Source organism: Mytilus californianus, unplaced genomic scaffold (genome assembly GCF_021869535.1).
Source record: "Mytilus californianus isolate M0D057914Y unplaced genomic scaffold, xbMytCali1.0.p SCAF_10, whole genome shotgun sequence".
NCBI classification, from domain to species: domain Eukaryota; kingdom Metazoa; phylum Mollusca; class Bivalvia; order Mytilida; family Mytilidae; genus Mytilus; species Mytilus californianus.
In genome coordinates this window covers 29,083,148-29,110,259 of record NW_026262582.1, presented here as the reverse complement: position 1 = coordinate 29,110,259, position 27,112 = coordinate 29,083,148, and the positions used below count along the sequence as shown (strand labels likewise).

At 31.9% G+C, this 27,112-nt stretch overlaps 1 protein-coding gene and 1 long non-coding RNA gene across 2 annotated transcripts in view; one reads left to right on the top strand and one right to left on the bottom strand.

Moving 5' to 3' along the window:
• Nucleotides 1-23,141, bottom strand: part of LOC127717892 (transient receptor potential cation channel subfamily M member 2-like) — a 50,948-nt gene extending 27,807 nt beyond the window's left edge. Inside the window, exons 1-6 of the mRNA XM_052223750.1 lie at nt 22,983-23,141; nt 21,902-22,055; nt 18,216-18,297; nt 10,572-10,705; nt 9,960-10,115; nt 1,577-1,612 (exon numbers count right to left, since the gene is read on the bottom strand). Coding sequence (XP_052079710.1) covers nt 1,577-1,612; nt 9,960-10,115; nt 10,572-10,705; nt 18,216-18,297; nt 21,902-22,055; nt 22,983-23,128 — 708 coding nt within the window. The 5' untranslated portion in view covers nt 23,129-23,141. The remainder of the gene's footprint in view (nt 1-1,576; nt 1,613-9,959; nt 10,116-10,571; nt 10,706-18,215; nt 18,298-21,901; nt 22,056-22,982) is intronic.
• The window catches only part of LOC127717900 (uncharacterized), a 221,339-nt gene that overhangs the window by 8,143 nt on the left and 186,084 nt on the right, over nt 1-27,112 (top strand). The window lies entirely within an intron of this gene.

Below are 27,112 nucleotides of genomic sequence, written 5' to 3'. Positions count from 1 at the left end.
CAAATTCTTCAAATATACTGCCGAAATTTAGCTCAGAAAGCTGACTTTTAATACATCTAATATATAAACAGCAATAACGGTCATTTCCTAGATTGACATATGTCATTTTAACACAAAAATCATATTGTAAATATTTTCGACAAAAAGAACAATTTTATCCGACGTGCTGCTAAAAAATCAACGGGCTTAAATTCACTTGTAATTTAATAAGTTAGGGGTTTCGTTATCACAAATCAATTGAAATCTTAAGTTATAAAATCATAGATGTTTGTCTATAACGACTGGGCGAGTCTCACAATAATAAGAACTCGCATTTAAATATTTGATACATATATCTGTATAAGGCCTTTCCTGAAATCGAAATCGCAATAATAAATGCACGCAATAATTTCTGAGTTAACAGTATATAGGTATAACAACATTTTTAATCCATCAGCATTGATAAGTAAATAGTATGACGGCAAAGTCTTTTTGTGAGTTGATTGTATTATGATGTTGTTGTCTGATTGGAAAATACAAACGTCTCAAAAGTTCTGTGTTTGATGTGTAATAATGCCAAAACAAAACAGTCGCAGATTATGAAAGGTTTTTTTTATTTATTATAATTTCAATATGTAACACGGGTTTCCAATCATAATTTATGTAATGAATAACGCTGTGTTGAAATATGCTGTATACCGAGTGGCTTCAGCATTACTGGTTGAAGGAAATAAATGAAACATTATTAAATGTAAATGATGTATAAGGAAGTTCACCATGTTTGGAGATTTGCTGTGGATCAAGTAAAAATTAATCACCGAGCTGACAGAATGAGTTACAATACCATTACCATCAATTTGTCAACTAATGAGTATTGCTGTACTTGAATTTGCATCCCTTTCTATAGACATGATACAGACATAGAGCGAGGTCCATAATATTATATTTTGTCGATGGTGTTGATCCGCATAGTAAAGATTAAATGATCAAACTGATTCCGATAAACAACGTCACTTGCATTGTTGTTGATGTCAGATCTATCTCCGACAAAACAGATGTCGATGTTTGTTAAACTATTTTCGTAAGGCCGTTGTTCTTATTTATCTTTTATTAACCATTTTGTAGTGTTACATGGTCATTGATGTGAAATAAATATAATTTTTTACTTATTCGAGACATGAAGAGACTGGTAAGACTATATCGACATAATCATATAACAATGAAAGAAACACACATTTAATAAGCTGAAAATATTTACAATTTAGCCATTTAATTACTTTTTTATACATCCTGACCCTTTCCTATAGATTGTACAAAAAACTACAAAGAACAAACTTGACTTTATACGAATGTAGATAAAGTGTACTATGATTATAACATTCGTTTTTGTCTGTCATTCTAATTTAAACGTTTTTTTAGACGATAATACAAACGCCAACCACATTTAGCAAAATATGCAGGTATTATTTTGATTTGAATTATGAAATTCATTTGATAATCTTGAACAGTACTCTGATGATACGTACAAACCTATATCACATAATTTGAATAAATGGTTCTTGTATTTTTTGTAAATTCTTGGTTATATACTATTTACCTTCGAAATTAAAAATCCTGCCAAGCAGCCAGTAAACTGAAAAACAAGTAACTGTAACTGTAAGTTAAATTAGCGAGAAATAACGTTCCATAAATACCTGAAATCCACAAGTAATATTAATCTTTAAGAAAAAACTCTCTGTACCTGTCCTTACCTTTCTCATTTTATAAGGTTGCAAACCCAGACACCGTTAACAAAAATGTTCAAATTGAGACCAATGTCTTCTTGGTTCAATGTTGATAAAAATAATGCTGTTGTTTTAATAACTCGCATATTGCTAAAATGTGGAGACTCATCATTTACTTATATTTTGAATAAATTTCAAAAAAAAGAACAACATTGACATTGACTCCTTGTCCGGGTATTGCTGTTTTTCTTCCATTTGCATCAGCGATAGCTTGTTTTCGATTTGGAAATATTGTGGCCTATAGTCTCATTGAACAGACAAGAATTGTTGAAATGGTCACTGTGTTCAATCAAATTGGTACCATTAATGTTATTAAACAGATATTCGAAATAGAATAAATAATGTTGTCAACATTTTGAAGCTTTAATCACAAAACTTCAAGACACAATGCTAAGAGAAAAAGAAAATTAAAGAAATATTATTCAAAACTTTTGTATTCTAGTAGTCTGCTCCTTGTGATACTATCTGCTTTCTGGTTTTCTTAGTAGTCTTGTGTTTATAACCCCATCCATTCTAACGATTTTCTATCTAATTCTGTCGTATTTTGGTTGTTTCTGTGTTCGAATATATTCGCTTGACTCAAATTGATTGGCTGAAGATGTTTCAGTACTTTGAGCAGGCTGGCAGCTTGTGGAGATCAGATTTGAAATTTGAATAAATGATCGATTTTTTTAATTTGTAAAAACACAAAAAATATAATTTCTATTTTCAAATTTACCACAAAGAAAAATATAACTGAAATACTAATTGGTAAATGTATTTTTTTTTTCAAATATTTCCAAATCCCTTTACAAAAATGAATTTTAATGTAAACAAGGCAAATGTGCCGTATAATAAAAATAAGATTATAATATACAAACACAATTAGATATGCAAGTATCAATCGATTATATCCTTTCCAAATCAGAAACAAATGACAGTTTCTAAAAATTTCGTAACTCAAATTAGTCAACACCATTAAAGAAAAGAAAATTTCTAATATTTCGTTTATTTCCAATATCAGTTAACATTTTATTCGAAAATTCCACGTAATTTCAATTGTTATTATGAAGTCAATGTTATACCGAAATTTGTATAAAACAAGGAAAAAGTATTACCATAAACGTTTCACTTGTAAACATTTTGCCTTTGAGAAAACAAAAACGAAAAAGTGCTTTCGTTTTTGATGTTTTAAAACAAAAACAAAAACAAAAAATGGAAATGTTTTCTTTTTTGAAAATAAATAGCATATACGAGACAATCGTTTTGATTCAATCTCTCTTTTTTTTCAATCTGAGTGCTTGTCGTTTAATAGAGGACGGTGTTTTCGGTTTTTTTTCATCGAGTCATCGAAATTAAGATATGCCATCATAGTTTGTTTAATATTCGGCAATGACAATTTTTAATTTAAAAAATGGAAGGGGCGAAATAGATCACCTGACTTATGACTTATACAATTGTTAAATTATTGTATCAAATGGATAAAACATTTAAATCATATTTCAAAATATACTAAAGTGGAGATAAATAGTTTGTTACTATATTGCCTGTATGAGGGAGATTACTAAGTTCTTTTTAGGCAACTATATAAAAATAAGGAGATGTGGTATGATTGCCAATGCGACAACTATCCACCAAAGTTCAAATGAAGTGGATGTAAGCAATTATAGGCAACCGTGCGGCCTTCAACAATGAGAAAAATCCATATCGTACAGTCGGTTATAAAAGGACCCGACATGAAAAATATGAAACAATTCAATTGAGAAAACTAACGGCATAATTTATAAGAAAACAATTTACGAAAAACAAATATAACAGACTGAAACCAACGACAACTACTGAACTACAGGCTCCTGACTTGGAACAGGCACATAAAGAATGTGGCGGGGTTAAACATGTGTATGAGCGCTCAACCCTCCCCTATCATTGGAAAGTGGTGCAACAGAACAACATAAGAACAAACTATAGAAATCAAGCGAAAAAGGCTTTACTCATCAGATCGATACAAAGAAAAACATCAAACAAAAACACAGACTGGACGTGACAGGGTATATATCCACCCATCATCCCTAACAACAAAAAAGACACAAAGTACAGATCTAAGAGTATTCGCAGTTACTGACATCTAGTTAAAAGCCAATAACAACTAATAAAAGAAATCATGTATCTAAGACAAAAATATCAATCAATACATATCCAACATCCAATGGATTTTAATGGATTAACAGTCAGAGAAAAACATGACATTGTGCAATGCCAAAATATAAGTATCGACAGATTGTAGTACCGTGAAAGTACATATGTGTAATATTTAGTATGGTTTTAATTTACTGATAACAAAATCAATATTTATTCCAATAAAAACAATATTCAAAGATTTAATTACAGTGTGAATAGGTAAACTTTCAGAATAAGTTCATTTAAAGGATTGATAAGTTTACCCGGATCGTATCTAAATTGCAGAGCTCGGTTAATAACATCACCATAAAATTAAGGATGTGATATTCCGTGTGAAATAAGTTTTCAACAGGTACATCGAAACTTGCAAATCAAATCTTTGTAACTATAGAAAAATTTAGTAAAGGTCTTAAGTAATTTAATTTGTGGTAACGAAATCCCTGACTTAATAATGTAATAGTTATACATAGATTACGCTCATTGAAATTCAAAACGTCACTTCAAACACGAGCATAGCAAACGAGTTAGGATATATAAACACCGTAAGACGGTGCCAAAGTAACATCACCGTCCAAAAAAATGAAAATTAACAATAGGAAAAAATAAATCATCCCTTTTGTCATAAATTTTTGTGTAGAGTTTCTTGTGTAATACTGAAATATCTAAATCTAGGAAAGGACAGTTATTGCTGTTAATATTTGATGTATTTAAGGTAAGTTCCTTTGGGTAAATTTCAGCAGTATATTTAGAGAATTGTTGATTATTTAACGAAAAAATATCATCAAGATAACGGTAAGTGTTGTTGAATTAATCAATTAAATGGAATTTAGACGGCTCTTTACTGAGTTTGGCCATACACTGTGATTCATAACAGTATAAAAACAAGTCTGCTTATAAACGGGCACAACTGGGGCCCATAGGAATACCTACAACCTGTCGAAGAACTGTATTGCCGAAAAGTACATAAATGCTGTTAAGGAGAAAATTAAGGGCTTTTATCATCTCATCACACCTCTAGTAAGTATATCTAGCATATTTACCTTTCTTATTTGAGAAAAAAGCTGTATATGAGTTGCAGCAAATAAATTTGCAATCAGATTTATCAAACGACCATTCAATTAGATAGAAAACTTCTGTTTGATAAGATTGTGTGGAAGTGTAGTATAAAGAGTGGAAAAGTCAAAACTGTCAACCGAATTAAAAGGACCATCAAAAGCACGTTATTTATCTAAAACATCTAAAGAATTTTTTACAATCCAAAAATGGGTAATTCCACTATTTGCATATGTTTTATTACAAAACTTAATGATAACTTCTTTGATAGTAGTTAAGGAACTTGTTAAAAGCACCAAAAGATTAGTAGTTGAACACTTACTAGATGCCGAGATGAAATGATATTTTACGAGTTTATTGTGTAGTTTAGGTAACCAATACATAGTGGGGACCTTCAAATGTTCAGAGGAGGCCTTAAGCTGAGCTGTGGTAGTTGAATCTATAATTTCACTCTTAAAGACTTCAGTGAAGTATTTTCGTCATACCACCACCACATTGTTGACAGCTTTTTCGGACGGTACGATCACAAAACATTTTGCGAGTACTTGAATTTTGTTTTTAATCCAAGAAATGGGCGTATGACTTACTTTTATTTATTTCTAAATTATTTTCGAAATGTGATATGCGAATATCAACAATATTCAGACATGTATTTAAATAGGAATCAAGTGACTTTTTGTCAGATTTCTCCCGTTTACACCATTTTTTACAAACAGAGCGGTTATCAGAAGACCAAATTAAAAGGGACAAATGAAGAATACTTTGGTAAACTATGCCACTACGTTGACGGGTCTTTTTGTTTAAAAAAATTAAAATTTAATTGATAAATATTGTCCATTATTATATTACACGCATATTCAGCACAATAATATGATAAATGTTATATAGATAAATCCAAAATAAAGTCAGCAAGTTGGTACTAAAACTCGGGGCTTAGCAGAGTAGTACCCCTCCTTTCACAGTATTCCTCCGAATTCAATTTGGCCGCTATCCATGTGTATTTAAACTGGTAACATTCCCAAGTTATGTCTCTGTGAGATGAAACATAGAGATCATATCTTGAACCAGTACGTAAACAAAATAAAATATATATGAATATTATATATCGACCCAAAAGAGGCGTGGTTTGTGAAACAGCTGTATTTACGAAGTGCAACCTACAACGTATAGCAGATCTTAGTTGAATGCAAGCGTATTGTTGGAACAGTGCTGAATTTACAGAAGTGAATAAGTTTGAAAATGAGCAGAAAGACTGAACACAACTTTAAACGTTGTCGTTTTTTATGAGTTTGAATGTCCTTTTGATCAAAATGACTACTTCAGTTAAAAAATTGGTTCACTAATTACATCCTCGTTAACGAAGTACCTATAATGCGACAATGGACGAGATTAACGTACTAATTGAGATACATGTATGTAAACAATATACGATGGTGCAACGGGTTTGATACTGCTACAAAAACTGGAAGTTAACAGCTAAAAAGTTAAAAGTATCATATACAATAGTATGAAATCCGCCAACAGTGTCAATATCAAGGAAAACAATATACTTCCAAACTTTCTTGGTTTAATTGGTTCTTAAAATCTATAGACAAAAACGATGTGGTATGATTGCCAATGAGACAACTGTTCAACAACCAATGAACTAAATGACGTAGAAGTATATAGCAACTATAGGTAACCGTATGACCTTCATCAATGAGCAAAACCAATACCACTAAACAAGCTATAAAAGGCCCCGAAATGACAAATATAAAACAATCCAAACGACAACACTTAACGGTCTGATTTATGTACAAAACAATTAACGAAAATCAAAAAATGATATACAACAACAAACGGCAACCACTGATTAACAGGCTCCTGACTTTAGACAGGCACACACAAAATGTGTCGTGGTTAAAATGTTTGCGAGCACGCCGACTCTCCCCCTAACATGGGACAGTGTCATAACAACACAACATAAGAAATAAACTATTAAAATTAGATGAACAGGGCTTTACTCATCAGATCGATATAAATCACAAAAACATTTAAAAAAACACAACAGACACAAAGTACATATCCTCCCAGTTACTGAAAGCTAGTTCAAAGCCAATAACACATCCAACTTCAAATAAATTAAGTTGAAAGGCGCCATTTACAGTGAAAGAAAAACACAACCTCGTGCAATGCCGAATTATAGGTATGTTGAAGACCGTACTTTGACCTATAATGGTTTACTTTTATAAATTTTGACTTGGATGGAGAGTTGTCTCATTGGCACTCATACCACATCTTCTTATATCTATAGACAGATTCTAGTACCGTGAATGTACATATGTATATAACAATCATATTTAGTTGGGTTTTAATTTATTGATACTAAAATCAATATGTATACCGAAAAAAAACAATATTAAAAGATAACAGTGTTGAATTGGTACCCTTTTAGAAGAAATTTGTTTTAAGGATCGATAAGTTTACCAGTATTGTATCTAAGTTTATGGTTTGGCTTACAGCATCGCCGTAAAAATAAGGATGTGCTATCCCGTTTGAAATATGTTCTCTACAGAAATAACCAAATTTTCAAACTAATTCTTTATAACTATGAAACAATTTAGTAAAGATTTTAAGCAATGTGTGGTAACGAAATCCTTAAGTTAATAGTTTATCAGTAGAACATATATTACGTTATTTTCTAAATTCCCTTCGTTCAAACGAACATAAATTATTCATGCACAAGGCTGTATAATTTCTGTATATCGACTGCCCCATCTGTTTCTTATCATTCATTTATAAAAATAACTAAAACACTTGTTTTAGATCTTGTCAGGCACGATGACCATTCTCGATAAATTAAGTTACAATGTAATAGCTTACCAGAAGAACATATATTATGTTTATTAAAATCCAAAGCGTCACTACAAACACGGGTATAGCGAACGAGTTGGGATATATAAACACCGTCGAATTGTCCCAGATGAACATCACCGTCCAAGTAAGTAAGTTCCTTTGTGTACATTTCTGCAGTTAATTTAAAGAATTCTCCATTATTTACGAAGATAACGGTAAGTGTTGTCGAATTTGTCAATTAAATGGATATGTTCATTAAATAAATTAGTTGCCATCACATCCAAAAAATGTGGGTTTTTGAGTGACAAACCATTCTCAATATATTAAGAAGAGAAGTTAAAACATATGCAAGATCCTTTTTTGTTTGGTCTAAGAGAAGGTTCAATATATATTGTGTTTCATATGAGAACACAAACAAGTCTACCAGTGGCGTGAACAATTATTTACCCACCGACATCATGTTGAATTATCAATTCATCAAAATAAAACTCAACCAATGCGTTGTCGATCAGCATGCTCATAATATCATCATCGGAGTATTAGTTGTTCAAATCAGTGTGTTTTTTCTTTCTTTTTTTTTTTTTTTCAAAACGAAAGTTTTTTCATGATCTAATACAAGGTAGCAGCAATATACCAACTTCACTTGCATATGGGATAAACATTCCCAACTCATTCAGTATTCAAAAGCTTGCAGCTCCTACTCAGACTTTATATTACGACACCAGTGTCTGTGCAGAAAGTTGATGAACCAGGGTTATGTCAAAGAACGTCTCGTCCTTTTTCTAAAAAAAGTTCATCGGAAGATGCCAAACCTTGTTGATAAATATTCTGTATCAACTTCACAAATAACACATGATGGTCTTGAAGGGTAGATTCTAGGTACTGGCGTTGTTTACCATCTCAATTACGTGTTATAGTGTTCCTTTTATTTGTCTTTGTATAACCTTTTTAACCTTTACTGTTTAGTCCATTTTTGGAAATATACTTCTGGCGTGGCTCGGTATTTATACATCCCGCCATTGTGTTATTGTGCTATGGTCAATTATTTGTATTCTTGTCTTCTGGTTTTTCTTATGTACTTTGTCTATAGATTGTCTATATGCCATTTTGTTTTTCTTTGTTGAAATAGTTATTTGTTTTTATAGTGATTAAGATTATAACACAATGTTGACTGCTCTACCCCAATTTTTGAAAAATTTACCTATTATGTCTGTTTGTTTTGCTCACACATTGTTGTCAATATAATGGAATTCTACGCGACTGTCATACAAGTGAGAGGTTTAGCTAGCTATTAAATCAAGTTCAATCCACCAATTTTCTACAAAAGGAAATGTCTGTACCAAGTCAGGAATATGACAGTTGTTTTCCATTCGTTTGATGTCGTTGAGTTTTTGATTTTGCCATTTGATAAAGGACTTTCCGTTTTGAATTTTCCTTGGAGTTCGGTATTTTGCTATTTTACTTTTTATGGCATATTTGAAAGAATGTTTATATCTAAGCTTGAATTTGGGCGTCTTTGCTAACCAAATCAGTTTAAATCTTTTACATAAACTAATTGAATCGACAGAGGTCGACACGTTAGTGTTTAAAAAAAGTCAAAATTCTTTTATCAGATGTATTTCAAATTTTAGGCCAAATTAGCCCTTACCGGACCTTCTCCTTTGCAAAGTTTTGGTATCTAGTATCAAATACAATATGAGTGTAGAACGATTTGTTATTTTCCAATATGTCTATAAAGAATACCATTTTGCATCCACAATCAAGTTAATAGATTTGCTTTACCAGTGTAATTGAAAGTAAAAAAATACTAGAGTATCCGGTATGACGACCGCTACATGTACTCTTTGAATCAATCAGCATGATGTTAAAGGCGACTTTTTTTTAATGTAAAGATGTTAATTGCAATCTATTTGTTGTCGTAATATAATTGCCGGCGTATTTTAAGGCTTATTCTATTATTGATCTTGAAAGAAGCCATTCAAATGATTTTTTTAAAGTATGTGCTTGTATGAATATTTTACTGAACTTTAAAAAGATAACTACTTATTTATTTTATAACTTAGTCCGGGTTTCACGCCATATTTGTTGTGATCACTATTCCATTCATAAAAAAATACACACATGTTTACCATATTGTCAAATTTGCATTACCTTATACAAGTCCTCTAGGAAGTTCTCTAAAAACAGTCTATAAAGTTCTTTATCCTGGATATATTCAAGCACTTGCTTAACCACATCTACGTTATTGTTCAGTAATGCATTTCTGAATAGTTTTGACAAATAGCTGTACTTTTCGCCTAGATTGTACTGTAAAATATTTCCTAATAAACATTCCTTTCGTAATATAATATAATATAATAGACAGTTAAAAGCTATTTATAAGTCATGTTTTGTTAAGTTTTTATCGTAAATGTTAGAAACACTTCAAACTGTTACTTATAGGTTGATAAATTATACAATATAACAAGTATTTAACTCTTTTTACAGTATGACATCGTTTGGAAGCAAACATCCAATAGATCCAAAAAAGGTACATTTACTTCAAAGTTATCCAACGTATATACTCATGATGGTTAAGAGTTATCTAGGACAAATATAACAAATAAGAAAAGAAAAAGAGCAACCAGGTACAAAACTCCTCTGTGAAACTGTTTTGTTGTTGAATGAGATAGGTTTAACTACAAACTATTCATGCTATTACACAAACAGTTTGAACAAATAGTATATTAGATGTAAGAATTTAAAAAAAAATGAAATGTGTACCTGTGACGTCTGCAATCTGTTCAAATTGTTTATGTTTTCTAAATTGAATATTGCTTTCTCTGCAATGTCTGGTCTGTCCCATAAATCAACAAAATCCAGTATTTTGTTGTGAAGAATTTCTTTATCTTTTTCGTCTGAAAACGTTCAGTTTATTAGTTTTATAATAACTGGCATGTATTCAAAGCACTTTTCTGGATTAACCTTCAACTGGAGCGCTCGAAGACGAATATTTGAAAGCCAATAATGTATAAGAACCGAAACAGTTGACGAGCAATATGACCAAAGTGACCTAAAAGTAATAGACAAATCCATTGTAGGTAAATTTTGACAGAGGGAGTTGCAATCTTTGTTTCTTAAGAATTTATAAATGCATTAACGGACAATATAAGACAGGTTTGTTATACATAGTATTAGAACCGAAGTACCGAATATTGAGCTAGTGATACCATCGGTATAAATATCTATTTCGAGTTGAAACAGTTATTACATGTATATCAATAATAAAATCTTGGAATGCTGTCATTACCTTACAATTCACCCTTGAATTGCGTTTTCACATTTGTTATATTATTTTGGGGTCTAAACCAACGTATGACTCATGTATTACACAGAACGAAAGCATAAGAACATCCGAAAAAGTATTTATACTAGGAATTTCATATGAAGTTATAAATGACACAATTCGTGATGATGTCAATTTCAGATTTTATTTTTTTTAAATATAAAATTTTTGATATCGTATCGGAATTTTAAATCATATCCAACTCAATTGTAATGATTTTTAAACTAGGTGCAATATATTTCAACACACACATGTTGTGTCAAAGTAAATGCAACCATGAAGTAATAATGAAAGTTAACTATGAAACCTAGAGGTTGCAATATGCTCTCACCAAACAGCAACGGGCAGGTATTTCATAGTGTTGTGTCTGTTGTTAATGCATAGAAGGCTACTTAATTTTCGTAAGAATTTGATTTACACCTCAAATTCATTTCAGTACAAACATTGAAATGATAAAGCAATATTTTATCAATATGCCCAAAGAAACAGTAACTTTATAAATGATTTGTACTTAAAACCATTTCAGCAAATTACTAAATACTTTCGCGCCAGTTTTACAACATTCGTTTTGGGCATCAAACTTAGAATTACAAGGCTTTGGCATCATTTCCATCAGAGAAGTAGACATGTTTTTTTTTTTTTTTTTTTTATTTTTTCAACAACATTTTCTCAGGCTAATTATTTATTTTAAAAAATTAGTTTACACTTGCAGTATTCGCCAGGTCATGCCTTTCTAAGACTATTTTTGTTGTGTTTACATAAAATTTATTTGATATGTAGTGATTGATATTTATTTTCAGGCTTAACACATATTTTTATTCAATCATTTCCTGATAGATAAATACCTAAGTAGCCCAGGTCGCATACTTAGGGACCCCTGTATTTTCACAGCCGCACTTGACCAGGGAAAAAAATCAAATGAGTTTAAACTCCCACAGTTTTACATACTGTTGGAATGTATTTAAATAACCAATACAATTGATTTTACCTGATATGCATCACTGTAATACATAATCATTATCGTATATCCGGTTCACTGACTACCATGTGTTGATTTAAACTTGAAAACTATATATTTGATTAAGAAAAATGATAGTTATAATTTGAATGGAAATTATTGATGTGATTGAACAAAAATTTTAATTATTCTGTAATATACGTATGGATTATAACAGGATAAAGCACATGTGGTAAGTACTAATGTAGTAAAAACATGATATATGTGCTAATATACATAATATGCACGGATATAGATTCAAATATCGATTACAAAAAAAATATTAGTTCTCTTTCTGAAAAAATAACATATTGTTCACTAAGTTCCTCCTAAGATACAATAAGATTATTATATATGGAATCGAACACACCTTTCGTTTAGAGCAGTAGAACTAATTAGATATAAGAAGATGTGGTATGAGTGCCAATGAGACAACTCTCCATCAAAGTCAAAATTTATAAAAGTAAACCTTTATAGGTCAAAGTACGGTCTTTCAACACGGAGCCTTGGCTCACACCGAACAGTAAGCTATAAAGGGCCCCAAAAATTACTAGTGTAAAACCATTCAAACGGGAAAACCAACGGTCTAATCTATATAAAAAACGAGAAATGAGAAACACTTATGAACCACATCAACAAACGACAACTACTGAACATCACATTCCTGACTTAGGACAGTTGCAAACAAATGCAGCGGGTTTAAACGTTTTAATGGTACCAAACCTTCATCCTTTTTCTAAAACAATAGTGTAACATCACAACATAGAAAGACACACTATAAAATATCAACTGAAATAGCTTAACTCAATCAAAGGACATATTAACACCAGTGAACATACACTGAACAAATAAATTTGACCTATGATACAATGTAAATACAAAATAAATAAACTAAGGGAAGAATAATAAAAGTAACATGTTATACCGGTATGAAATGTTAAGCAATTTAAGAAAAACAATATGCTCGAACAAAAATATCAGCCATTTGCAATTCATTTAAACACAGATAAATGAAAATAACTTTGCTGTTAGGTATACCTCTACAGTTCCAATAAAGAAACGAAATATTTTTACAAAATTAATAATTTTGATGTTCAAAGTACGAAGTGAAAATTTATAGTAATACCAAACACTTATCAAAGCTGGTATATAGACCAGATATAACCACGAATAACATTAAATAACAAAAAAGCATTACAATTAGTATCGACAGGTCAAATAAACAAGAAAGTACGATTTGAGAGTACTCGCAGTTACTGACAGCTAGTTAAAAGCCAAAACAATTAATAATAAACAATCATGCATCAGAGACTAAAATCAACTAAAACACATCCCAGGGATTTAGTATTTTAACGTCATGGACAGTCAAAGAAGACATGACTTGTGCAATGCCAAAAATAAATGTATCGACAGACAGATAGTTAGGAGTTTAATTATTATTACTCTTGGATCATCTGCGTTCTGATGATTGATCATCGGAAATGAAACAGTGTCAATAATCGAAAGTCGTACTCGAAAAGGCTGTGAAATATTTCCGTTTCAAGACTTCAAGACGTCACAAAACACTGAACATCATTTAAACTTTTTATTTTATGATTTGAAGTTAAAAAAATATAATACAAATGTTTTTTAAGCATAACGATACGTCCAAAGTTAAGTAAGGCGTAAAACAATTGAAACCGAAAGTGAACGTCCCGTATAAGCCCATGGGCCAATACGGCTTTTTTTCGTATTGGCCCTGTCTGAAAAGCAATATTTACTCTTGATTTATATCGACAGGGCAACGTCATCAGTATTGAACATGCTGATTTATGCGTATTAGGGCTGATTTGCTCATATCATTTAATAATACTGTATTTTAAATGGGCTACTAGTATTTGGAAAATACGTAATAAATGCAAATTCGATAAAATTAAACTGAATTTGCTGTCTATACAGGCTTTGTTGAAATTCCACATGAAAAACGAATTAAAACTACTCTTGCTACGCTCTGATATAGAGTATATCTTCCTATATTTTTTCGATAAAGAGTTCAACTTTTGCTCTGCATATATACATGTACTCTTTTCTAACAGAAATTTCATTTTTATTAAATAATTGTGTGTCGCCTGCACACATATTCAATTTGGTTTCTAGTAGCTCCCCATTTTCTTCCCCAGGCAATATAATGCCTTGAATGTCTTTGTCTGCCCATATTGCACAGACCAAGGGCTCTGCCTGTAATATATATAAAAAGGGGCTATAGGACACCCCTGTCTGGCTGATCTAGAAATTGACAAATATTTTGAGACGTAGCCATTTGTTTTAATACACGTCTTTGCACGTTTTGATAGCATTTGAACCCAACCACGAAAATTGTCCCAAAAATTAAATTCCTTCATAACAAAGTCTAGCCAACCCCATTTTATCCTATCAAAGACAATTATACCCTCTTCATCTTCATCATCAATATATTCAATGATATCCTGTATCCTATTCGCTTCCGTTGTATGTTTGCCTTTAACAAACCCTTTTAGGTCGGGGTGAATAAGTTTTGGAAGGACTATTTTTAATCTTTCTGCTAATTTGGCTATAATTTGTAATCGCAATTCAGTAGTGTAAGAGGGCGCCAGTTTCGTATATTTTCTCGTTCCCCGCCCTTAAATAGTAATGTTAAAACTCCCTTATAGTGTGAGTCCGACAATGTTTTTTTATTAAATATTTCTTGCAATAACGTTCGAAATGCTTCTTGTATGATATTCCAAAACATTAAATAAAATTAGGATATGATCCCGTCCTCCCCTGGGGATTTATTTATTTTTATAATTTTTAAAACTTTCATTATTTCCTCCGCGGTAATATCACGGTCTAGTAATTTTTTTGTCGTCGTCATTTTGTTTGTTTTCGATGTGGCTTGTTAAATCTTGAGCACTTTCCAAATGCCATCCCTCGGAGCTAAATAAATTTGAGTAGAATTTAACGTGTTCATTTAGTAGTTAGTCTATATTGTATTTATAATGCCCATTTTCTGTTTTTTTTTCGACTCCATAATTTGTTTTTTCCGTTTTGCTTTTCGAGATTGAAAAAGTAGCTTGACGATTTTTCCCCTTCTTCCGTCCATTTAACACCCGCATTTATTTTTGACGCCTCTGATTTGTTCTCATGGTAGATTTTAATTTGTGATTCTATTTCTGTTATCTTATTTTCAACCTCCCCAGACGTGATACTATTTAATTTGAGTTTTTCTAATTTCTGTTCAAGGTTAATAATATAACTTTTTTGACTATTTTTGTTAAAGGTTTTACTTACTTCCATTGTTAACTTTTTTACTTGTGATTTTGTGACATCCCACCAATCTTGAATACTTTAGAACCTATTTTTTTAATTTTTCCAGGTTTCCCACCAAATTTCAAATGCTTTCTTAAATTCTTAACTTTTTATTGTATTTATATTCATTATCCATATACCCGGACCTCTTTGTATTTCATCAAGTTTTAATTTGAACGAAACAAGATCATGATCGCTTAAAGGACAATGTGAAATACCAACACTGTAAACTTTATTTGTAAGACTTTTATCACAAAAGATATAGTCGATTCTAGACTTAGAGTTTCCTCATTGAAACGTTTACAGTTTGTCCTTTGGATTTCTGTCCCTCAATATATATCTTTTAGATCATATTGTGACATTAAAAAAGTAATTCCTTTGTACCAATATCATCACGAGAATGAGAAGGATTTTTATCATTTGTTTTGTCAAGTGTACAGTTAAAATCCCCTACCAAAATATTGTAATGATCTACACTACCATCTGTAAAATTACCACAAAATTTATGAAACGATTCAAATAGCCGTTTCCTCTCGATGCCACTATTATCGGCATATATATTTGATATATGATAAATCGCACTTTCCGTTTTGATGCTGCATTTTATTTTTCGACCGTTTTGCGAGTTAGTATTATCAAACAACTTCGACGGGACAATTTTTGGTTTGTAAAATAGAGACACCACGAGAATCACTGGTTCCGCAATTCCAAGCACTTTTATCGCCCCCATTTATTGTCCATTCATTTTGCCACTGTATTATATCATTTACTGTGCAATGTGTTTCTTGTAGACAAATTAAATCATATTTTTTGTTAGCTAACCAATTGAAAACTAAATTACATTTCTTTTTATCACGTAAGCCGTTTACATTCAAAGTTATGATTTGGATCGACATTCTTTAGTAGTTTGTTTTTAAGTACACGATTTGATTTACATTTTAACACCGCTATGCCTCGTTGATTTAATTTGAAAAAAACAGTATTAACATTCACGATCAACGCCACCGTTTTATGTTTACTTTCAATTTTACGAGTCATTGACCAATTATAACAATACACTATTATATTAGTGAACACAATTTAAATTGTCTATCTAAAAATATAACAATACAAATACATTGATTCAGTTTGAAGTACAATAGATTGAAAAATAGTCTATAATACTAGTGATTGATATTTAAAACTAGGAAAACTTGATGTATTCATTAGTTTTACCTGGCTTTGTACTAGCTTTTAATTCCTTTGAAAACCTTAATATCGATATTTTGCGTCTTTTGTATTTTTGTTGTGTGGTTTTTGTGTTGTGTGCCAATTGATTTATATAGTTTGTTCTGATGTTGTGCTGTATCAAAACTGTCCTAGGTTAATTTTAGGGTAAACCGCTTGTAAACGTGTTAACCTTGATAGAAGTAATTGAATCAGTGGTAGTGGTTAGTTGTTGTCTGTCATATTTGTTTCGAGTTAAGTTAATTGTCATTGTCAGGCCGTTTTGTTTTCTAGTTTGAGTTGTTTAATCATCTTGAGATGTCAGTACCATTTATAGATTACTATACGGTAAGTGTTTTCCTCATTACCGAAGACCGTATGGAGATCTATAGTCGGTTACGTTCTAGTCATTTGGTCTCGATTCGATAGCTGCCTAATTGGCAAACATACCGAACTTTCTTATTCTTATATACAGTGAACAGTATCAGTCTTAGTACGATATACGTTAAAGGTCATCAAAGATACCAGGTTCATACTTTGGTACGCTAAACGTGTTTTGTTTACATAAGGCTCATAAGTTAGGCTCGGACCAAAATAATTAAAAGGCAAAATAAAATACATAGTTGAGAAGCATTAACAACCAAATACTGTCAAAGCAATCTATTCCTGGTGGTAGAACTAATCTGAGTTTTTCGGTTAATTCAATATTTCATAAACAATACATTTACCGAAAAAAGAATATATCATAAGTGCTGACTACTGAGCTAAATGTCAACCAGCTGTGGTATTGATCCAGTGTTTGTAAAGATATCAGGCTCATAATTTGTACCCCAGATGCACGTTACGTCTTCAAAAGATCCATTGGTTAGACTCGATTCAAATCAGTTGGGAGGCCATATGAAGTAATTGAGTAAGCAAATAAAGGCAACAGTAGTATACCGCTGTTCGAAATTCATAAATCGATTAAGAAAAAACAAATACGTAAAGACAAGAGTTAGACAGTATTATAAACCGAACATTCAAAAACGTTGTACCATATAAGCTAAGGCAATCTATTCATGACAGGGGAAAGAGGGGAGGGGGTAGAAAAACCGTAGTATTTCGAGTAATTGATCATTTTATAAACAGTAAAATTACCAAAGAAGAACATATCAATGATAATTTATGTCGACACAAAAAAATGACTAACCATGGCAAAGTGTCATTTAATGGTATAGCTTTTTTTATCTGGAGTATCATTCGAAGTGGCTTGGTTACCCCAACCGCTTTTTCCCAGATTCACTCTCTTACATCAATTAGCAGCAGTTTAAAATCTTCTGTTCTATTTGTAGATTATTGCATCTCTTGAAAACGTACACAAAAAACAACATTCGTTTATATATATTCATTAATTTAAAAATGGTTTGTTCTCCAGCTTTTTAATGTACAGTCGAATTTCGATCTTATATATGACGTACAGAGCTAAGGGGTTCTTGTAGACAGAGACAACTGGTAACATAAAAACATAGCCTAGGTCTTTTAAGTCTTGCTTTTGATGAAGAAAAAAAAAACAACGCTTAAAGAATAAACATACCCTCGCAACATTTTCTGAATAATATATCTTGAATTGTCCTGTCCAATGTGTATGTGGTATTATTTACCGAATGCACATATATCTGGAAAAATAAATGTATCTTTAATCATTGAATTCGTATCCTCTATTTAAAAAGACAGTTTTGTACTATGCTTTTTCTAAATTGTCTCATAAATCAGATGATAAAAGTCGAGTTATAAAAATCTATTTGTGCAATCATGTTGTTTAGAGCTTTCATTCGCCCCTATTCTCTTTATGCCAATTTATCTCAAAATAAGAAAACAACGCTTTATAAATTTCATGAATCCGAAAGCACTTTTCAGGATTTATATTTATCAGGAACACTTACAGCCGTATATTTTAAAGTCAAGGATGTTTACGAACCGGAACAGTTAAAAAGCTTAATGAACAAAAAGGACATAAAAATACTAGCCAAATCCATCGAAGTTTATCTTTGCCTGAGGGAGTGGAAATCTTCGTTTCTTCATAATTTTTGATTTAGAACGGATATTTTAAGAAACGTTTGTTGTGAACCATTTCAGTGCCGAAGTACTTACTACCAAAGAAATGAAAACAACACTTTAGAAATTTCATGCGTCCGAAGCGCATATCTGGGTTTACCTTCATCAGGAACTCTCAAAGCTGAATAGATGAAAGCCAAGGATGTACAAAATGTATAAGAACCTAATTTACGATACCCTCGGGGACTGATTGTCCACTAGAAGCAATAACCAACAGTGCTGTAAAAAATGAAATTAACGCTTTATGAATTGGAAACGCCCAAAAACGAATCTTTGAAAGTCTAGGATGTATAAGAACCGAAACAGTTGAAGAGCTATATAAAAGGACCTAAAATTAATAGCCAAATACATTTAAGGTCATTGTTGCATGAAGGAGTTAAAAAGTAAAACTTACATAGGAAAAATATTTACAAAATTCAACATGCTGGTTGGCTAAAAATAATATTTGAGACTGACTTTCATAAATATCATTCAATGACCAGTATGCCCTTTGTGAATTTACATTTAGAAAACACATCACTCACCGATTTATCAGTAAAGCCATTCATTTATCAGAAACGCTTAAAGCCGAATGTTTTAAAGTAAAGGATGCATAAGAATCGAAACAGTTGAAAAGCTATCTTACAAATAGGACATAAAAGTACTAGCTAAAAAACACAAAAGACACAAAGTGCAGATCTGAGAGTATTCGCAGCTACGGAAAGCTAGTTAAAGTCAATAACAACTGATCAAATGTCACCTAATTTTTCCAGCATGTTAGTGAACACACAAGTATTACTTGTTTGGCCTTACTTTGTCAAACATTTGTTGAGTTTTACAAAACTCAAACAGAAGTTTAATCAAGATAAAGAAAAAGAATCTTTAGAATTGTATTCTATTTCCTCATATTAAACATGTTATAATGAGAAATGGACCAAATTGTTTTGGTATTAACATTAAGAAAACATATCATACGGTCTAGTGATAAAGTTTCCAAAAATTAATAATCTGTTTCTAACTATCATTGAGTTTCAGGGAACTTCTAATGTAGCTTCTTCATAGCCATTTAGGTTACAAGCAAACATCATTATAAATATACTTAGCTTGGACAGACATTCTTGAATACCCTTTGCGATTTTTTTTTTTCATATTCATCATGTTTTTTTTTTATAACAAACATTTTATATAACCTTAACATTATAGAAGTTAACTTGTTTCAGACTTTTATATTGACAGCTTCAGCCTTAGTCAAGACATAAGTTTATGTAAAATCATTTACAAAAAAATGTTTACTTCTATTAAAACTGAAATTTAAAAAAAGGGGAGAGGGTGTATTTACTGTTCTCAACAGTTGAAGGAATTGAATGCTTCATGCTCATAATGGTCACAAGGAAGCACAATTAAATGCCACCATTTCAATTTTCTGAAAAAGCGTATTGAGTATTTTTAGTCTTCAGTGATAAACAAAAATGAAATTGGACAATTTTTGAATTTTTTAATATAGAATTTTAACGTATTTTCATCTTGCTATGGGAACAAACTATTAAACATAGTCATTTTCTCACTTATTTGAATAGTTTAATGTTTTATCTTTCAACTTTATAACAATCCTTTTTTTTATTTCCATGGTACAATGTAATGTAACTTTACCTTATTTTCTCCCTATTCGGACAAAATGTTGTTTGGGCTGGTGCCATGGTAACGCATATTATTCAGGGGAAAAAGAAAACCGAATTTTACACATCTGCAAAATGTACCTGTGTTTTTATAATGAAAGACCGAAAAGGGGAATTTTGCGACACGTAATGAATGTTTTTTTCAAAAGACATGTACTTAATTGTGATGTAAAAATTTGCTACCAAAACGAAAGATTGAGATCTTTTAATTCAAATATAATGAAATGAATATGGGAGCGTAGTGTGTAAAGTCTTGAAAAACGATAGTAATATGACCATATTATATTGAAAAAATCACTGTATAAGTTTGGTTTGTCTCAAGCGCTTTTCTTGATTTGCCTTTATATTAGGAGCTATACATTGTATTATAAACAAGGTCATTAAAAGAATAGACTTTACAGTTTGGATGTACGCATTCATGTTAATGCCAAAAAACAACATAGACTGTGTGTTAGAGTAGTTCATACAAGACTTCGGTTGTTTTGATGGTTCGTGCTATAGGTAAGTGATTAACAAATCCAGAAAAATAGTGAGGAAAATTATACATATCTAAATAGGGGAAAGAGATTAAAGGATTATGTGTACGTTCAACTGTTCGGAAATGACATACTTCATGTTGTTTTTAAGACGAGTTACAGCCATGTTAAAACCACAAGATGGTATTATAGACATTTAACCTCACGGATGTAGAATCCAAACCTCCTAATTGCACTTTTGCAACGACCCAATATAATAATAGTCCCGCTAGTCATGTAACAACTGGAGACCTATGTATCGTTAACAATGAACAACACAGAAGGTTTTTAGCCGAAGGCCATCAACTTGAAAAAGAACTTCATGTTACTAATTAATGCAGCTGAGGACTATGCCGAAAAATGAGAAAACGCTAGCCAGAAGAACAAAAAGTGGACATCTATATTAATAGATCAAAGCTGTTTGGTTATGCATTCATACGCGTATTTAAAATTTACAATGCAGATTGAACATATGGGTATCTGACTCTTTCAAGAAGTCCGATGTTGTAGTTGCCTTATCCTCTCGTCACGACAAATATGTTGCTGTTCCAAACAACAAGGCCCCAAACAATATTGTTTTCCAATAAAAATACTATTATTTGGATTGTCACTTTAAATAACTAGCAGTTCACAGCAAAATTGTGAATCCCACAAATACCCAGAACATTCAGTATAACAAATTAAATAACACATATCTGAGAGGGTGATAGAGCAGATTTTTACCCCTCGAAAAGACATTGTCAACTTTGGCTTCGCCTCAGTTGACAATGTTTTCTAGGGGTAACAATCTGCTCTATCACCCTCTCAGATATGTGTTATTTATATAGTGTTTGATGATTAGATAATGTTTGTTTGCGAATGTTTACAGATGCCAAGGTAAAAGACACAATGGACGGCCTAGAATTGATATAACTATGTCTTCAACCTATTCTACTATTTCGCGGCATACTAGTAAATGCTAAACACAACAATGTTATGAAAGGTAAAATACATACAAATTTCCGATTTATGTTCAAAACCTTCTGCAGTTTCTCTGTTACTTCTTCATAACTGTTTGGTGGAATTTTCCATACATTTTCAATTCTTAAATATTTGGCTGATTTCATCATTTCTAATTTGAATGTTTCAGAGAACACAAGTTTTCCTTCCCTTTGAAAATACAAAAGACTTGATATGTTTTATCTGATAATTTGTATGAACAGTCTTATTTCAACATTTATCAACGGAGAATTAAGAAAAGTATCTTTAAATACCAGAATACATGACGATCAATATAACCAAATGGTACCCAAAGAGATTAATGGTACAATGATTAAATTTCAGTAATAATTGTGTAGCATTTTATATTGCTAATGTATGCGGGAGGTTTAGCTAGCCATTAAACCAGGTTCAATCCACCATTTTTTCTTAAAATGTCCTGTACCAAGTCGGGAATATGGCAGTTGTTATCAAATAGTCCGTTTCTATGTATGTTGTTTTTGTAGCAGTTCAGTGTTTATGTAATCCGTTGTTTTCCTCTTATAGTTGATGTTTTTCCCTCGGTTTTGGTTTGTGACCCGGATTTGTTTCAGTAAAATTGATTTATGACTATACTACTGTTGCCTTTATGTATGCTGCATTCTTTTGTTGTAAGTTCTTTTATGTGCATGTTTATAGCTATCTGTCTAGAAGGAGAAAGTTGGTTGCGAAAACTTTTACTAGATTAGCCGGTCATATTTTCCCTGTGCCTGTCTCAATGAAAGAACTCGTCAATTACTGATTTTTTTCAACTCTACATTTAGTCATTTACAGAATATATTAAGCTAGCAAATTGTCTTGTATCTATATAGTCTTCACTTTTCTAGATAGCGTAATTTAAAGTTTGTCTTGTGTAATAGGCATTGCTTATATTGACGATTGAATGATAATCTGTGGATACCTTGTATTGTTCTCGTGTTGTTGTTGAATATACTATAACAGTTGATTCCAATTTCCAGAATTTGTTACATCGAGAAGTGGTAAAACAAACATAAATATCTTCTCTACTAAAAGCTTGAAGGACAATAGTGGTTAATTAGTTATTATGATTACACTAACCCTTTTTCATGTATGCTCATTCTGTATCCCTTAGAGATAAAGTCGGCAGCGCTTCCAGACCCATCTATTACTAAAACAGGAGTCTTCTTATTTAAGTAAGTCATAGCAGTTTCTAATGAGTCCTTTTCGCCTCCAACAATAATCATTATACATGGAATGTTCAGCAGTCCTATTGATTAAACAATACTTGTATGTTATTACGCTAAACAATCTGGTTTTCTATTTTTAATATTCGGTGAAATAACTCGCATATCAAACATGATATGCTTGCATAATTATATTGAAATTGTAAAACAAAATTATTTGTTTCAGCCAGTGCTATATTTTGTCGACTACACATTTGTTGTACTTTCCATATGTTTTTTTTTATCTCACACAGCACACTACCAATTGAAAGTGAACACAATACTGGATCCAAAAATAAAATGCAGATGGTAAATAAAGTTGGAGAACATGGAGAAGATAAATAAAGGCATGAGTAACAAACAATATGATAACGATTTATGGGGAGAAAATTCGACTTTGACAATGACTATTTTTTAAATTTAACTCCAATGTTCTTGCATATTTTTTTTAGTGTAAAACAGCTCGATTGAAACGATTATTCATATTCTTTTTTGATAATATGGGCTGATATATACATGATATAGGAATTTAGAGGTTCATTGCAACCGAATAAGCTTTCCCTAAACGCATTAAGAAAGATAGAAATGATGATTTTATTAGTCAAACTTCTGAGGTATTAACAACCAACGTATATGTTTCCCTGACTATGGGGAAGGTTTCGATATACACTTGAACCTGAAACGTTTAGTTGTACTTTAAGGTACATATGACTATATTTGATTTAAAATTGGAGAATTTATTTTCCACCATATCATATGCAAATGTTCACATTGTGTATAATATGTAAAACTTAAACTAATAATAAAGTAAATGTTTTTTTCAGATGATTAAATTGTGCGAATAAAAGACTTTGACAAGTCATTCTTATTTTTGTGTTTAATGCAAGGCATACATTGTCTTACCCACAGTGCATATGTTCTTTTGTTTTGAATTTAAAAGTTTAAATGATCTTGAACTTCGGCATTGATTTTGGCCCTTCAAATGATAATATTCGAGTAAAACTGATATATTTTACGTAATTTTTATGTCGGCAAATCACGCGGCTAGCGTAATCAATTGAAAGAATCTTGAAGCTTGAATAAATGTTATTAACCACCAAGTCGTCCCAGGGGATATCACGAGCCGAGTAGTCAGTGCTTCTGTGCTGACATTAAAAATCACTATTAAAAGTTAACTGTTGGTAAAAAGTTTAAATCTTCAAAATTCTCAATATAAAAAGAAGGAGATGTGGTATGTTTGCCAATGAGACAACTATCCACCAAAGTTCAAGTGAAGTGGATGTAAGCAATTACAACCATCCGTTTGGCCTTCAACAATGAGAACAACCCATACCGTATAGTCTGCTATAAAAGGCCCCGACATGAACAATGTGAATCAATTCAATTGAGAAAACTAACGGCCTAATTTATAACAAAACACATTTTACGAAAATCAAATATAACGCACATCAACCAACGTCAATCACTGAACTTTAGGCTCCTGGCTTGGGACAGGCACATAAAGAATGTGGCGGGGTTAAAAAATTTTCACTAGTGCCAAACCCTCCCCCAAACCTGCAACAGTGATATAAAAAAAACAACATAAAAACAAACAATAAAAATCAGTTGGAAAGGGCTAAACTTATCAGATTAATACAAAGCATAAAAAACACAGATCGGACGTGGCAGGGAACTTATACATCCCTTTCAACAAACAAAGTCACAAAGTACAGATCTTACAGTTCTCGCAGTTACTGACAGCTAGTTCAAAGCCAATAACAACTAATAAACAAATCATGTATATAAGACTGAAATATCAATCAGTACACATCCAACATCTAATGGATTTAGTGTAAAGACGTCATTCACAGTTAGAGAAACAAATGACCGTGTGTCAGGTTGTTTAAACCCAAGGTATAGATATGTAACACTCAGAAACGTGTCCATCCCCCAAAAAGTGTCCGATTCCCCCAAACGTGTCCACATGACGTCACTGAACTGCAAAACATGTCTTAAAATGTAAAAGGGCGCCAAAGCGTGTCATTTGTATGAACGCCCAAACGTGTCCATTTTTTAATGAACACCCAAACGTGCCCTATCCCCAAAAACTAGTCCATATCAAGCTCTTTTTTGTCTTCTCTTACCGAACGATCGTTCTTGTCCATATTATAAATACTTCCGTTATTTGGTTATTGCTATTGCATTAAAGTATACTCATTTTGTACTATTTTATTAAAAAATAGAAATAAAGTACTTTAAGTCTTTTTTAAACCGGCAGTATAACCTGGGTTAAAGTTGGGCGTCCATTCAGCTATGTCGGACGTAAATGTAAGCAGCCACGCTCAGCTAAATTTCTCTGCAGATCAAAACCTTTCTAACAACTCTTTCAAGGTGCCATCAGTTGTATTTTGGAAGGCAACATTTTTGTCCGGATTCATTATTTTTTCTAGTGGCAGTTAAAATTTTCGCAACTTTTATTTAAAACGGCCTCTTTTACATAACGGACATTGAAGTAGTGTCTTACTGGAGTCATTAGAACCTATCTACAGTACTGTATTTATTGTTAATATGATGTCTTCAAATAATGCATGAAATATTTGGCACTGGACGTTATGTCTCTTGTTCGTGTGTCTTTAGTGATGCTCGAAACCTAAAATTTATTAAAAAAAAAGCTTGAAAACCAGTTTGTATCAGAACTGTTGAAAAAAGGGAAGTCAGTTCTATTGAAAGCCAGCCGTGCAGATTGATATAAAAAGGCATCATCGGAGTTTATTAGTACAAAATAATTCACTAAGTCAACGATTAATTCAACTGTACTAAAATTATTTGTATGTTCGCCCTTAATATGCATGAAATACCTGCAACTGGACAATAAGTAATTTCATTCAAAGGTTAATTCATATGTTACATATTAAATTTGCAATAAAGATAATCGTTAACAACAGGCGTTGAACAAACTAATGCTAATAAATGACCACTTCATCAACTGTGTCCCCCACCATGGAATTGCCGTAAACGATTTTGACGTTATTGAGGACATACACGTTTTAGCGCTAAAAGACGTGAGACGTTCTTGCGGTTAACATTGGACACGTTTTGGCGAATAACAATTATCGGACACGTTTGGGGGTTATGAAATCGGACACGTTTGGGCGATATTGAATATAAAGGACACATTTGGGGGGAATAGACACGTTTGAGGGAATCGGACACGTTTGGGGGGATGGACACGTTTGGGAGTGTTACAGATATATTCCAGGACCGATCTATTATACTCTTGAATTATTCGTTTAATGTTTTCGTATTTGTGCTATCCAGGTTTGAAATGTTCTGGTTTTCAATAATTATATTTATCATTTAGTTGAACAAAAACAACAAAGTGCAGGAATCGTTTCATAAAAAGATGACTGGTGTATATCTAATGAATTGCCATGCAGTTTTGTAAGAATCAATCTATGTGTATAGGAGTTTTTCATTCTTAAAATGCACTTGAAATCAAAGATAAGACTATTCAGATATTCAGTTTGTATATATGTACATTTTGTACATCTATTAACTGCCAAGGGTTTCCCAATTGGTAAAAAGAAAGAAGACATCCGTTCGGAAGTTGTGTGTACGCCAGATGGACACGGATATGATCTGACTGTCGTAACTACAAGTTCGTCCTCTTTTCTCAATCTAAACTCAGTGTTGCTCAGTCTTTAGTTTTTTATGTTGTGTTTTGTGTACTGTTGGTGTCTTTTCGTCGTGTTTCGTTTTTTCCATGGCATTGTCAGTTTGTTTTCGATTCATGAGTTTGAATATCCCTTTGGTATCTTTCGCCTCTCTTTGACATCACTGAATGAAACTTATCACCGAATTTGAAGGTACGAACGAAACATCTGTACCACATGTAGAGCCGGATCTTCCTACCATGTTCAAGCAACAACGATCTGCTACTTTTTAGGCGAGGTTCGTGATTTTTGTATTTGAAAATTTTCTTTTTCTTATCGTTTTTCTTTCTTTTCTTTTTTTTTTTTTTTTTTG